Here is a 12,353-nt window from a genome sequence, read left to right as displayed (position 1 = left end):
CCTTTTTACGGCTGCTGACGACAGCTGCAAATTGAATGAAATTAAGCCGAAAGTTAGAACCCGCCATTTATTAAGTGGCTTTGCGTTGCGTTTGCGTTTGCAGGACGACTGCCTGGCGACAGGATGTCAAAAGAAGGCGAAGCCGTCCGCCAACAAAAGCCATTTTAATTGAATGAATACTTATTCAGCAAGTCCTTCTCAATGGCACCTGGCAACAGGAGCAACAAAAACAAACAAACAAAAACCTCAACCAACTGGAAAGCTGATTACTTACACCCAGCTACAAATAATGAAAACGCGCAAATGACGAAAACTGATGGGAAAATCGGCTAGATAAAAAGTTGCAAGAAAAAACAGCGAAGAAACCTGAAGTCGGAGTTGAGCAACTGCGCCACGTCGAAAGCAGCTCAAGGATGAAAGCCTCAAAAGTGTTTCCAGCAAAGCAACAAAAGGCAGCGCAACACAAAAATTTAATGCGAAAAGAACGAGTTAAGATAAATGACATTTTGACAACAACAAAAGTTAATTCGGAAGTCAGTTCAACAGTTGCTCAACGTTGCTGTGGGCAAGTATTACCTGCAACTGTGCGAGGCAAGTTTTAAAGAACTACTTCGTAAGACCAAAAACTTTTAGCAGAGATGCTTAGGGCTGGAAGAATATATAAATAAATAAATATATTTCAGTAATTTTGTATTCGATTATGCGATTCGCATAGATTATCTTAAAGACTTTAGCTATATCCTGTCTTTAGGAAAACTTTCAACTACAGCACACTTAAGGTCAGACATACAAAGATCCGAGCTAAAAGAGCTAACAGCCACAAGAAGCCAACGACTGTGAGTGGGCTAAGATAAGAGCAAGTCTTCAAGAAACTTGCAATGCCTTTTTCGATCGTCTGAAGAACATTGTCTAGGTGAAAGGTCAAGCTAAATTAATTTGATTTTGAAGGGCAAGGGTCTTCATATCGAGCAAAAAAAAATGAATACTAATTTTATTACTTTACACAGTCCGTTGACATAAAGAAGAAAAATTTTTGGCATATCGAATAGGCTGCTTTTCGAATGCAGCACCCTCTTTATATATATTTGTATATATATATATATATATATATATATATATTTTAGACTGGCAGACACTAATACATTTATTTATTTTTAACAAATTAATATCGGTTCATTTAGAAATTATTACGAATTTCTACTACTTAATAATTGTTTTAGGATCAAAATTTGAAAACTTTTTGCGACAACTTCAACTTCTGACACTTCAAAAATAACAAAATGAGTAGAGAACTTGGGCGCTGTGCACACTGCTTAGATGTCCACGCCCACAGTTAGCTCCATTATGGCATTGACCACATCGCTCTTGTGCTTGATCAGTGCCTTGATTGCCGTTTGGCGCGTGCAGCCAGCCTGCATTTGCACCAGCTCAATGTCCTTCTCGTCCAGCGCACTGCCTAGTGCATCGATGTCCACTTCTTCGCCTTCGTGGGTCTCCAGCAGACCATCTCTGGCATCCTTGGACAGCTGTGGTGCACGCACATTCACATCGTTGATGTAGCGTTCGGCTGCCTGGGCGGCAGCAGCATTCGAGGCATTCTCGATGCGCACCTCGCCGAAGCAGATGAGAGTCTTGCTATTTGGGCATTTGAACACTTCCGGCTGATCGATGCACAGCAGAACATTCTTGGCCTTGCGCATTGTGACGCGCGAGACATTCGGCACCGGCTCCAGGTCAAGTTTCATGAGTAGGCGACGCGCCTTCTTCTCGCCACGCGAATATTTTGGCATCGAAAACATCTCGGCGGGCGCATCCGCTGAGAGTTTCTGTTGCCGCAGCTCCGTTCCGCCTGCTGCGCCGGCTGCTTCTGACGGCGAGTCGGGCGCATCATCACTGTCAGAGCTGTCCGAAGCCGATGAGCCGGAACCAGACGATGGCTGACTCTTGCATTTGCCACTTGGCGGCTTCTGCAGATTCTCGGCCAGGCTCATCAGATTCTGCATGTTGTTGTAGACGGAGCTTATGTGTGATTTCTGATCGGAGTTCTCATTGCTCTTGTCCTTCCTGCCGCTGCCACTGCCACTGCCACCGCCGCCGTTGTTGCTCTTGCTCTTGGTCGCATCGCCAGCTGGTGAGGCGGATTGAGCGACCTTGGCTGCTGCTGCTGCCGCCGCTGCGGCTGCCTTTTTCATCTTTTGTTTTTTGCCCATTTTCACGCTTTTTCCTAAACAGTTACGCCCCGAATATATTGACGAGCTGCAATTTAATGTAACATGAAGTTCAGTTTCACAAGCTCTAAAATTTTTTCGTATGCTTCATTAAAATTTCCTTTCTAGTTAAAAGGAAAACTTGCCTTCGAGCTGTCAACGCGAATCGAAACTATCGACTACAGCAGGGAAAGGCAGACTTTGTGTGTTAAGTTGGCTGCGCCAGCAGCAGTGTTCTAATTGCCAACTGTTCAGTGTTGGTAAACGCATTATAAGTTGATCAGATGTAAAATGATGTCATTTGAAAAGCTGCTCTCATTTGCAGCTTTAGTTGGTGTTGAGTTGGTATGAGATCATAATATGCTGTCTGGTGTTCAGGGTTGTAAAACAGATCTATTGAGCTGTCATGAATAGATCTATTTAATTTGTTTTAGGGATGCATATTGTAAGTTAGTTCTATTAAAAATAGTTTGAAATTAACTTAGCTTAATTTTATTTATTTTAATTAGATTTAAAAAACTCTAGATCAGCTTTATATACTTAGAACCTTCCTCCTTCCTTGCTTCCTCGACAACTTTTTAGCTTTTAGTTTAATAAATGTCAAAGGAATGAATAATTTTTTCTTATTAATTCAATTTTTACTCCCAATTACTTAAGTTTACGTTTTCTTTATTGAAACCTTTGGCAACAGTGTTAAGCAACGCACAAAACACCTGCGGCTAAAGTAATCATTCTTAGCCCCTCTTTTTTGAGCCCTAATTGAATTAAAAGTTTTTGCAGCTGCATTTGGCAAAGGACGACGTCAAATTTGTATTGCCAAAGCCAATAAAATTTGCGGCTATCGCAGCGAATTTGATTGAAATTGATGATTGAAATTCAATGAAGGCAACTATCGAGCCAAAAATATGCAAGTCGAGGCCAAGAGAAGCCAATGCGGTAAGCGGACGAAAGCTGGGAAAGTGGAAAGTGAAAATGCTGCTAGTGACAAACTAGTGGGTGGTTGAGTGGGTTGGGTTGGGCTGGGCTGGGTAGGGCTGGGCTGGGTGGTCTGCCTCGAGTCGAGTGCGAATTTTAAGCGCGTCGCTTCGGGGCGCAATATGCGCGGATAAAAGCCAAACGGATGTGACTAGAAAGGCAATGGGTTTTTGGCCAGCAGCAGGGGCAGCAGCAGCGGGCATGACAGCGTATCCAGAGGCTCCGGCAGCCCTGTGGGTGGACGCACAACAAAAGGCAAAACAGGCCAAGCTGCCTGTGCAGGCGCTTGACAAGCGCAACAAATGTATTTAAAAGTAATTTCCTTGCATTTTAATTGCAGCAATGCTTGCAACGAGGCGTGCGGCAGCCTGAGCAGAGCATGGTAGGGGCAAAAGAGTGCTCTACAAAACCAAAAAAAAGAAAAATTGTAAAAAAGGCAAACAAACAAACGCATCGTGACAGCTGCTGTGGCAGTTGCGGTTTTTTGTGTGGCATGCAACAATGCAAGAGATTGAAAGGCGACATCGAGCTCTATGCAACTGGCTAACAGCCGCATGCTGCTGTTAACTTAATTAAAAAATAGCCACTACCTATTAGCAGCTAAATTTATTAAAAGCGCGGTTTTCTTGCCATGTAAACTAGATCTACGGTTAGGCTAGTCGCAAGGCGAACTTTTTACTAATTACATTTTTTTGCTCAGCTACATGTGTTGCAAATGCAACATAAGCGCAGAGGATACTTTTGAAATGCTCAAGCTAAATTAATTAAACTTTTTTATATTCAATTTATGGTAAGGTTTTTGTACATAACTTGGTAAAACTTTTGTAAAAATTTTAGTAAAAATGTTTTATATTAAAAGTACACATTTTTAAAAATTCTTTCGAATCAAAATGCACTTAAAAATGTAAAATATATATGTTAAAAAATATGTAAAAATATCTGAGGGCAAAGCTTACATTTTCATACCTTCAATCAAATGTCTTTGGCATAAAAGAGTGCCTAAAATAGATAAGGTAATACGATTAAAAGTTTAAGATTAAGTTTAAGATTAATTATATCAATTATAATATATCAATTTAGTATTATTATTAAGAAGCTTTGAATGCTACTAAAAGTTTAAAGCTTCATTCACATATTCTTTATTTCAGTCAATTTTCAATACTCAAACTCAATCAACTCTTAAATAAATAAATAAAAATAAAGCAATAATGAGCTTTTATTCTTTTAATCATCTAAATCTCTTCTAATGTACACCTTAATTCCCAATACTCAAATTGATAATTTGGCATTTAAGCAACTTCTTCATCTTACATAACCTTTAAACAGCTTCACATTTTATGCAATAGCATCTACAATTTATGTCAAATCTCTTCTTTGTTAATAAATTCCGAGTCAATACTTTATCTTAAGCTAGACAAACACTTTGAATTTTGTAGAAAGCAATCAAATCGCATGATGAGTTCTAAGCCACGTCACATAAACTTTCAGCCATTTTTAATGGATCCGCATTGAGCAAATGCAACTTAGTGCTTATTTATGAGTCTTGAAAAGAACATTAAGAGCACTTAGCTTGTTTTTTTTATTATTTTGTCGTGTTTTCTTTACGTTTTTATATTTATTTATCTTTACTTTTCTTTATTATTCTGCATTTGCTGATGCGTTTACAGTGGGTCGACACTTTTAATTAAAGCGAATGGCAAGTGGCAAGGGGCAAGTGGCAAGTGGCAAGTGGCAAGTGGAGGGTGAGGGCGCACTTTATAAAGTGAAATGGCGAACGTTTTGCAATTATTAAGGTTTACTGCCAGGTGGGCTTCTAATTGAGTTGAATTGCCAATGGAAATAAACAGGAAGAGGAAATTGAAGATGACGTCAGCCGCTTAAATTGAATCCGAGTGGTTAGCTAATCAAATATTCCGTTAGCGGGCAGTAAATTCCATATAATATTTTCTCTATACATTAGTAGGTAATATTATAAAGAGCTTAAGTAAGTTTTGTTGTAAGTTTTCTGTGGCAGGCAACGGGTGAAATGGGCGAAAAAACTTTGAGTCTAGGCACGTTCGAGCGATGATTAATTATGCCGCCGCATATGTTGCAATGTCATGGGGGCATGCGGCACTGGGGCGCCGTGGGCGCGTTTAACTTATTGAAGCTTAGTTTTGTTCAGTTTTGCTAGCTAAGGCCGACGGCTCATTGGGCCTGGGTTATATGAAAAATGAACCCAAGACGCATCGCAACGCATCCGAAGCAAAGCAGCCAAATGTAGGAATCATGGTCATCGCTTGTGTCCTGGGGAATAGCTGTGTCGAGGCAATACACTCCTGCCCACTGCCATTAATCACGCAGCTTATGCGACATGATTGAAAACACATCATGTGATCTGTCAGTCAGTCATACGCAGTTCTATATAAAACTACGCCAAAAGGCGTCTGACTTGCTCCGCATTAATATAACTAGCAGTTGGGCTTTGCTCTGCTTTATTTATTCACAAGAATTTCAAGTTTGCCCTGTTGGCAAATAGCAAACAGAATGTGTAATTAGGACTCTCTCTTCATTTTATAATCAATATTTGGTATTCCAACCAATTTGACAGATGAACAAACAAATGAACTTTGTCTGCCATTTATTAACTTGACTTCAAATTGGATTTCCTATTGGTTTCTGGATGGCAAAATCTATTTTGAGACTTGCTCATTTTCAGTTTTGTTGCATAAAATTATTTATTTAAATTTATTCGATTTTTTTCTTAAACATTGTTATTTGCTTCAGTTTCACGTTTAGCATGAAGTGAACTTTATTTTTTCTTTCTAGTTTTTGATTAATTTTTGATTAATAAACTCAGTTTCTTTTTTAATTAAACTTCAGCCAAGTTTATAAACTACTTTGTGAAGTAATAAAGTTATATTGGTTTCGGTCAATGCTCGTCTTGCTATTCGTCCGCAAACCATTTCCCAGGTGTTGCAGCTAGAGACTTTAAATATTAAACATAAGCTCTACGTATCCTCGTTATCTAAAAAGCTAAGAAATTAAATAAAGTCATAAAGCTAGTCTTTTGACAGTTAACTGATTGCATTCTCCCTCTTGAGACTTACCAAAAATCTTTTAGCTGTCGAGTATTAAACAGTCGATACCACCCGACTGCAACATTCTTTCCAGCTTTTCTTTGGCTTCAAGTGACATTTTTCCGTCCAAGTTTTTCATTAATTTTAGATTAATAAATTCTCATTCTTTATTAATTAAACTTGAGCTATATTTTACTTTTTCTGGGTGCACAAAATTTCTTTTATCTTGCTTCATTGAATTCTTTGCCTTCGCCTGCTGCTCTTTGCTTTGTAAAGAGGATTCTTCTTTTTTAATTTTCGCTGCATTATAAACTGCTGTTAATTATGTCGCTTTAACTTAATAGAAGCTTATGTCTGTCAGCAAAAACTTTAATGGCGCAACCTTTATCCATTTTTTTTAAATAAGCTGTCAGAAGAGACGGCCCAACATTTAGGGAACTCACAAAGAATATAAAAAACAAGAACACAAACATTTATTTAGTGCACGTCGAGACATAAAAATCTGGCCTCTAATAGTTTTTCTTTTGGGAATTTGTCTGGGCCAGATTGACAGGTAATTGCATTTGATTCGCTTTTGTTTCTTTTTTGTGGCCTTTATCAAACCGTGCTCAATGCTTCACCGACATTTGCCTTAAGCCCGGGCAGGGTTTTGCGTGTAACCGGGTGATAGCTGCTGGCGTCAGACCATTGCCCAGTCCAGCGCTTAACAATAATACAAAATATGTCAGCTGAAGCAGAAAAAAGGGCCCCTGAGTGGGACTTGTGGGGTACAGGTAACGAGCAGCAGCAGAAGCCGATGCCGCCGCTGTCGCCCAGCTCCATTGAAGCAGCAAGAAAAATCAATTTCCTTTTGGGGAAGCTCGCAAAATGAAGCCTGACATTTATTACCATATAAACAGCAAGACTTATTTGTAAGAGCGCACAAAAGGAGCGCTGGGAGCAGTCCGGAAACTGCAGCGCAACAATGCTGAATAACTGCGCCGTGTGCCACGCCCCCACTCACATACATATTGCCGACTTCAAGGATGTGGGCGAATTGTGTATTGTGCATATTGAGCGAGAAATATCGTATATACTTGTTTGTATAATATATAAGCAGCGCCAGCCATGCCGGAAAGCCATAAGTTCTTTGCCCCACCTCACTTAAAATACGTGCAAATGCAATTTTTGGTCGCATAGTGGTGCCAAAGCAGCCGCAAATCACTCATCAAGCCGATTCTACATGTCATCGTGCCACATGATAAATGTTCAAAAATTATTAAGTTTTTAGCCGCATGGCGTGAATTTATCATTTTCTGCCGACAGCTGGGCATTTTCGTATACAAATTATGCCGCAAATGCGATGCGAAGATAAACGCACCGAATTATATGAAGATAAATATTTCTGGCTTAATGAAATTCAATGACAATGGCAGTTTTAAGTCTTTAAATTTGCATGCGCAGCTTGAGGTTGAAGAATCATGTACTAAAAATATAAATTTCACTAATTTCACAAATTTGTATGGCTGTGAGACTTTGCTTTATTTGAAATAACTGCTTAAGACTAGGCAGCCTTATATACTAAAGGTCTTCTTAAAGTCATATTTATTACAGTAATGAATTGTAGCTAAAGTCTTCAAGCCAAGACACGAGCTGCTACATTTGTAAAGCTAAGCAACAAGCCACTTCGAACTGAATTGCTAACTGAATAGATCTTCACAAACACCTGCACAGGTGTAAAAGTATACTGTGTGCATTTTATAGATAAGTCTATAAAGGCTTTACAGCAAATGCTGCTCAGCGTAAAGCAGGCTCAGATTGGTGAGCAGATGCCCTTGTTTGAGAACGGCAAAAGGAAGACCTAGTGAGCGATAAAGATAAAGAATAAAATACAAAAAGATATGTGCTAGTCCCAAAGTTTACACTCTAGAGGACTCAATGCTGCCTCAGCTATCATTTTCCAGATTTCACTTTCATCAAAGCCAAGGGCAAATCACATTTGTCACACTGTGCTGGGCATGACTTTTCATTCAATTTCTTTCTCAATTTCCGTCAAGAACCGCAATAAGTATGAAACCCTTTGCTTATCTTGCAGGTGGGCCGATTATCATGGCAAGCAATGTACAACAACAGCAACAACAGCGGCAGCAATATACAACAACTAGAGCGCAACAGCGGCAACAGCAGCAGCAGCGTCAGCAAACGGCAACAGCAACAACAACAACAGCAGCCAAGTGCGAACGGCAGCAACAACACAGAGCATGCTTTAAGCAGCCATTGCAGCAGGAAGGGCAGCAGCAACACCGACAGCAACAACAGCAACAACAGTTGTCCCTGCGTGCTAAGGCGTCGTCATTGTCGCCCCGCCGTCGTTTGCTAAACGGCAAGCGGGCGGCAGCAACAACGGGGCGTGGCTGCGGCCTTAGCCGCCTATGCTGCAACCTGGACGCACTGCGACAATCGGCTAGGCAGCTGAAATTCGTCTCACTGGCAGCGCTAACGCTGCTGCTGTTGCTGGTCACACATGGAGATCTTGTGCAGGCGGAGGGCAATGTTGGTAAGTACAGCAAGCGTTTCACAACACTGCCTAAGGCCGCTGGGACGACTTGCATTTGACATGTTGTTGCATGTGCGTGTTATTGTTTTTCTTGTTTTTTTTTTTTGTTTGCTGGCGCAAAACAATTTACAAGCTTAATTAAAAGTTTGACGCAAAACTAAATCCAAATTCCCCGCAGGGCGCACCGTGCCCCAATCTGCCTGCACGTCCACATTTTAACAAGATTTTCAATGCAAATATGTTTTAACTAGTTTGTGCAGGCAATGCATGCATGTGTGTGTGTGTGTGCGTGTGTGTGTGTTTTTGTGTTTGTGTTTCCTGTCACTCGATTATTTGACCGGAAACTGACAAAGTGCATCGGACTAAGCCAGTTACAGTTGTTAAATCAAATTATCCCTGCATCGCATTCAAGCCGAAACTGCGCTGACATTTTGTCTGCGGCTGCCTCATGGGGTACAGTGCCGTCAAAATGTTTGTTTGCTGAACAATGAAAACTAGATGTTTAGTGAAACTATTCAATGTGCTGTAGGACATTTAGTAATCAACATTAAAAGTGTAAAATGCTAGACATACAGTTATGTTCAAGCACTAAAAGTGTTGTAAAATGGCATAAAATAAGCAAACTTTGCTTAATGACTTGAGCTCTTTTAGTGTGGGTTGTCTGCTCCTCGAAGTGTGCTAAAAACTGAAAGTTTTCAAAACTAAGAAGTGTTTAAAAATATCAAAAAGGTCATCAAGATTTTTAGACTGATTCATGTAGCATAGATTTAAGTTTTATCTCATGCAGTTAAAGTACATTTTCATCAGTTGCTTTCAATTATTTCAATGAGCTGCATTTGAAGTGTTCAATTAGTATTTCAGCCATAATATGAAGAGAGTTTCACTGGAGTTACGATTTCATGTGCAACAGAATATTGTTTAATTAAAAGTTCAACCGTAATTGGCGTACTATCAGTTAGTGTTTAGAAGAAGCCTGCACAAGTTTTACATTTCATTAGGTTTGCTGCAAACTAATTGCACTTTCCAAATTGCTTTAAATGCCCTAACTGCGGTAAATGTCAGCACCTGCAGCAGCTCTTGGACGCAACTGTACATTTCCATTAGGGAATGGAAATGTAACTCGAGCTGTTGCTGCTGCTACCCCTAAAGGACGAACAGCTCTAAGTCCGGTCGTCATGACAACAACCAGTTGCTGATGCAAATTTGCAACTTGGACGTCAGCAATCAACCCTCATGTGTGTGTGAGTGTGTGAGTGTGGGCGTGCATTTATGCATTGCCTTGCGCAAATATCAACAGGAGCTGGGTCCTGGGATTTATTGATTGCCAACTGCTGTCGCACGTCTGTGTGTCGCCCACGCATCCGGTTGCTGCTGCTGCTGCTGCTGCCGTTGCTGTCACACAGACTGTTGCAGAGACTCTTGTAGATAAATGAACTGACACTGCATGCTGTGGGCTGACACACACAATGGTCTCGCTAGCTGTTGTTCCATGTCATGTATATATTAGTAAGCAGGTTGCATTATCAACAGCAGCAACAGCCGCAACAGCGGCAGCAACATTATCATTAGCCCGAACTGCCGCAAAGCAAAAGCACTCGAGTTACAACTTTTGTTGCTGGTTTGATGTATAAAATTTAATTAGTAGCTGCAACGCGTGGCAGCAACAACGCATTGAACTTTTGCCTGCGGCAAGCAGCGTAGCAACGAGCAGCAACACACAACTTCATTAAAATGACAGCAAAGCCAAAAGCACAAACTTTTGTCAACTGTCCACACGGCAGCAACTGTTGCTGCTATCGATGCTGTTGTTGTTATTGCAACTGCTGCTGCTGCTGCATTTATTCATTTTCATTTGAAAAGCAAATATTTGCGCACATTTTAAAAGTATCTTTTGCAATTCCTGCTGCTACTGCGCATTTGCCATATTTTTTGCAGTGCGGCAATTTTAATGAAATTCCAACCTAAATTTTATTTTTGTCGTATTTTCGCCATCAATTTGTGATGAATTATTAATTAGTTCAGTCGTGCGAAAAAAAAAATTTAGATAAATGCAGCGCTAATAGCATTTGCATTTACCACATCACGTATACGCCGCGCGGCTCCACACTGACTAAAAAAAAAATCATTTACTTATTGAAAACCACTCACGTAACGCAACCAAATCAGATTTGCAACACTTTTCAGTCAGCAGCCGAGACCACAAAGTAATTTTATACAAAGCAACCACACGATGTAGGCATTGCTATTGTTCTATTAACGTTCTGTCCTGTGGGCTGATTGCTATTTGTTGCCGCTGGAAACTATTTGAAATATTCAATTTATTTATTTTACAATCGAATGCGCACAGAGAGCAAATTTAATAAAGGCTTAACTAAAGTAAAGGTAATATATGAGGAAACTAAAGAGCTGAGCACGTATCTGTAAATTTCCATATATATTTTAGCAAGTCTCTGAAATATCTTCGCCATTTACTGCTCACTTGCTCATTGTCATATGCTGCTTGCATTTTATTTATTTCGCAAAGTTTAGCATTCAACTTTAGCTGAAGTCCACTTGGCTCAGCCCAAAAAAAGTTGCAATTGCTGCAACTGAAAGCCAGTCGAAAGTGTGTCGAAAACTTAGATAAGTGCCGCATTATCTGCTGCTGTTGCTGCGCTTCACGCTTCTTGCATGAAAACTTTATGCGGCGTCTAAATGCAACAGTTTTTTCTTTATATATGCTGCGCACTCTGTGCTCTGCTAGAAGATGTTTCAATTATCTCATGTGCTAGGCAACGCAGGTGAAGGATTCTCAGCAAGAAAATAAATATACATGTCTTAAACTTTCATTAACTTCAGAGCTGAGCGGTAGCAGACTATAGTTAGCTTATTTTGGAAGCTGAAGAAAATGACTTTTTCCGTTTCTCAGTATACTTAAAGCAGCTCCAAAGGCTTATCAAATAGAAATATATTTTAAAAGATTTTATTTAGCTTTAAAAAAATAAAAAAATAAATCTTATATTAAATTCTAGCCAGAGCATTTCATATTCGTATTCATATTGTGCAGTTGCATCTTTGTGGTAAGTTGCGGCAATTGTTAGTAATTGCGACACTTAAATGCTGCGTCGTGGCGCACCTACGAAATGTGGCAAGTTTTTTGGCGCTTGTAAGTTTTGGTGGCCAGTGATAGCTGAAAAGTTGGAGCTGACTGCTGCGCCGTTTTGTCTTCCTGCTGCTGGCTTAAGGTGCAGTCAAAAGGAAAAGTCGTCGCATTTGCTGTCTCTGACAAATGCGCAAATGCTGCTCAATTGTGTCTACAACTGGGTAACAATATGTTTACGCTGCCACGCCCAAGAGAGCTAGAGGCTAGAGGAGCAAACAGACAGACAACGTTGTTGTTCCAAGCCATTTGAGCGGAGGGCGCAAATTAAGTGCATTTTCATTAGTTACAAGTTGTTGCATTTTATAAATTAAATTGCCGAGGCGTGCAGCAACTGGAAGCGCCTCAAATTCTGCTCTGCGCTGCGCTGTGCAGCAATTATTTTTCATGGCTGTTAGCCTTGTTCGCATGAGCTGCACAAGCACAAGCGGAAGCGT

General features: G+C 40.2%; 1 protein-coding gene across 1 annotated transcript; it reads right to left on the bottom strand.

Annotated features, from left to right (window-relative positions):
* Positions 1-1,128: 1,128 nt before the first annotated feature.
* On the bottom strand, positions 1,129-2,432 carry LOC111599045 (nascent polypeptide-associated complex subunit alpha). Its single transcript, XM_023314561.2, has 2 exons — positions 2,354-2,432; positions 1,129-2,256 (listed from the first exon to the last, which is right to left on the bottom strand). Exon 2 carries the CDS (start codon positions 2,208-2,210, stop codon positions 1,314-1,316), a length of 897 nt encoding a protein of 298 aa, XP_023170329.2. The 5' UTR covers positions 2,211-2,256; positions 2,354-2,432; the 3' UTR covers positions 1,129-1,313.
* Between the last annotated feature and the right edge of the window lie 9,921 nt (positions 2,433-12,353).

Source organism: Drosophila hydei, unplaced genomic scaffold, assembly GCF_003285905.1.
Source record: "Drosophila hydei strain 15085-1641.00,03,60 unplaced genomic scaffold, DhydRS2 tig00008114-arrow-pilon, whole genome shotgun sequence".
Lineage (NCBI taxonomy): Eukaryota > Metazoa > Arthropoda > Insecta > Diptera > Drosophilidae > Drosophila > Drosophila hydei.
This window is presented reverse-complemented; position numbering and strand designations above follow the sequence as displayed.

Bases quoted from the DNA above. Each gene is read 5' to 3' on its own strand.
- LOC111599045 (XM_023314561.2), bottom strand. From the start codon at position 2,210: ATGGGCAAAAAACAAAAGATGAAAAAGGCAGCCGCAGCGGCGGCAGCA.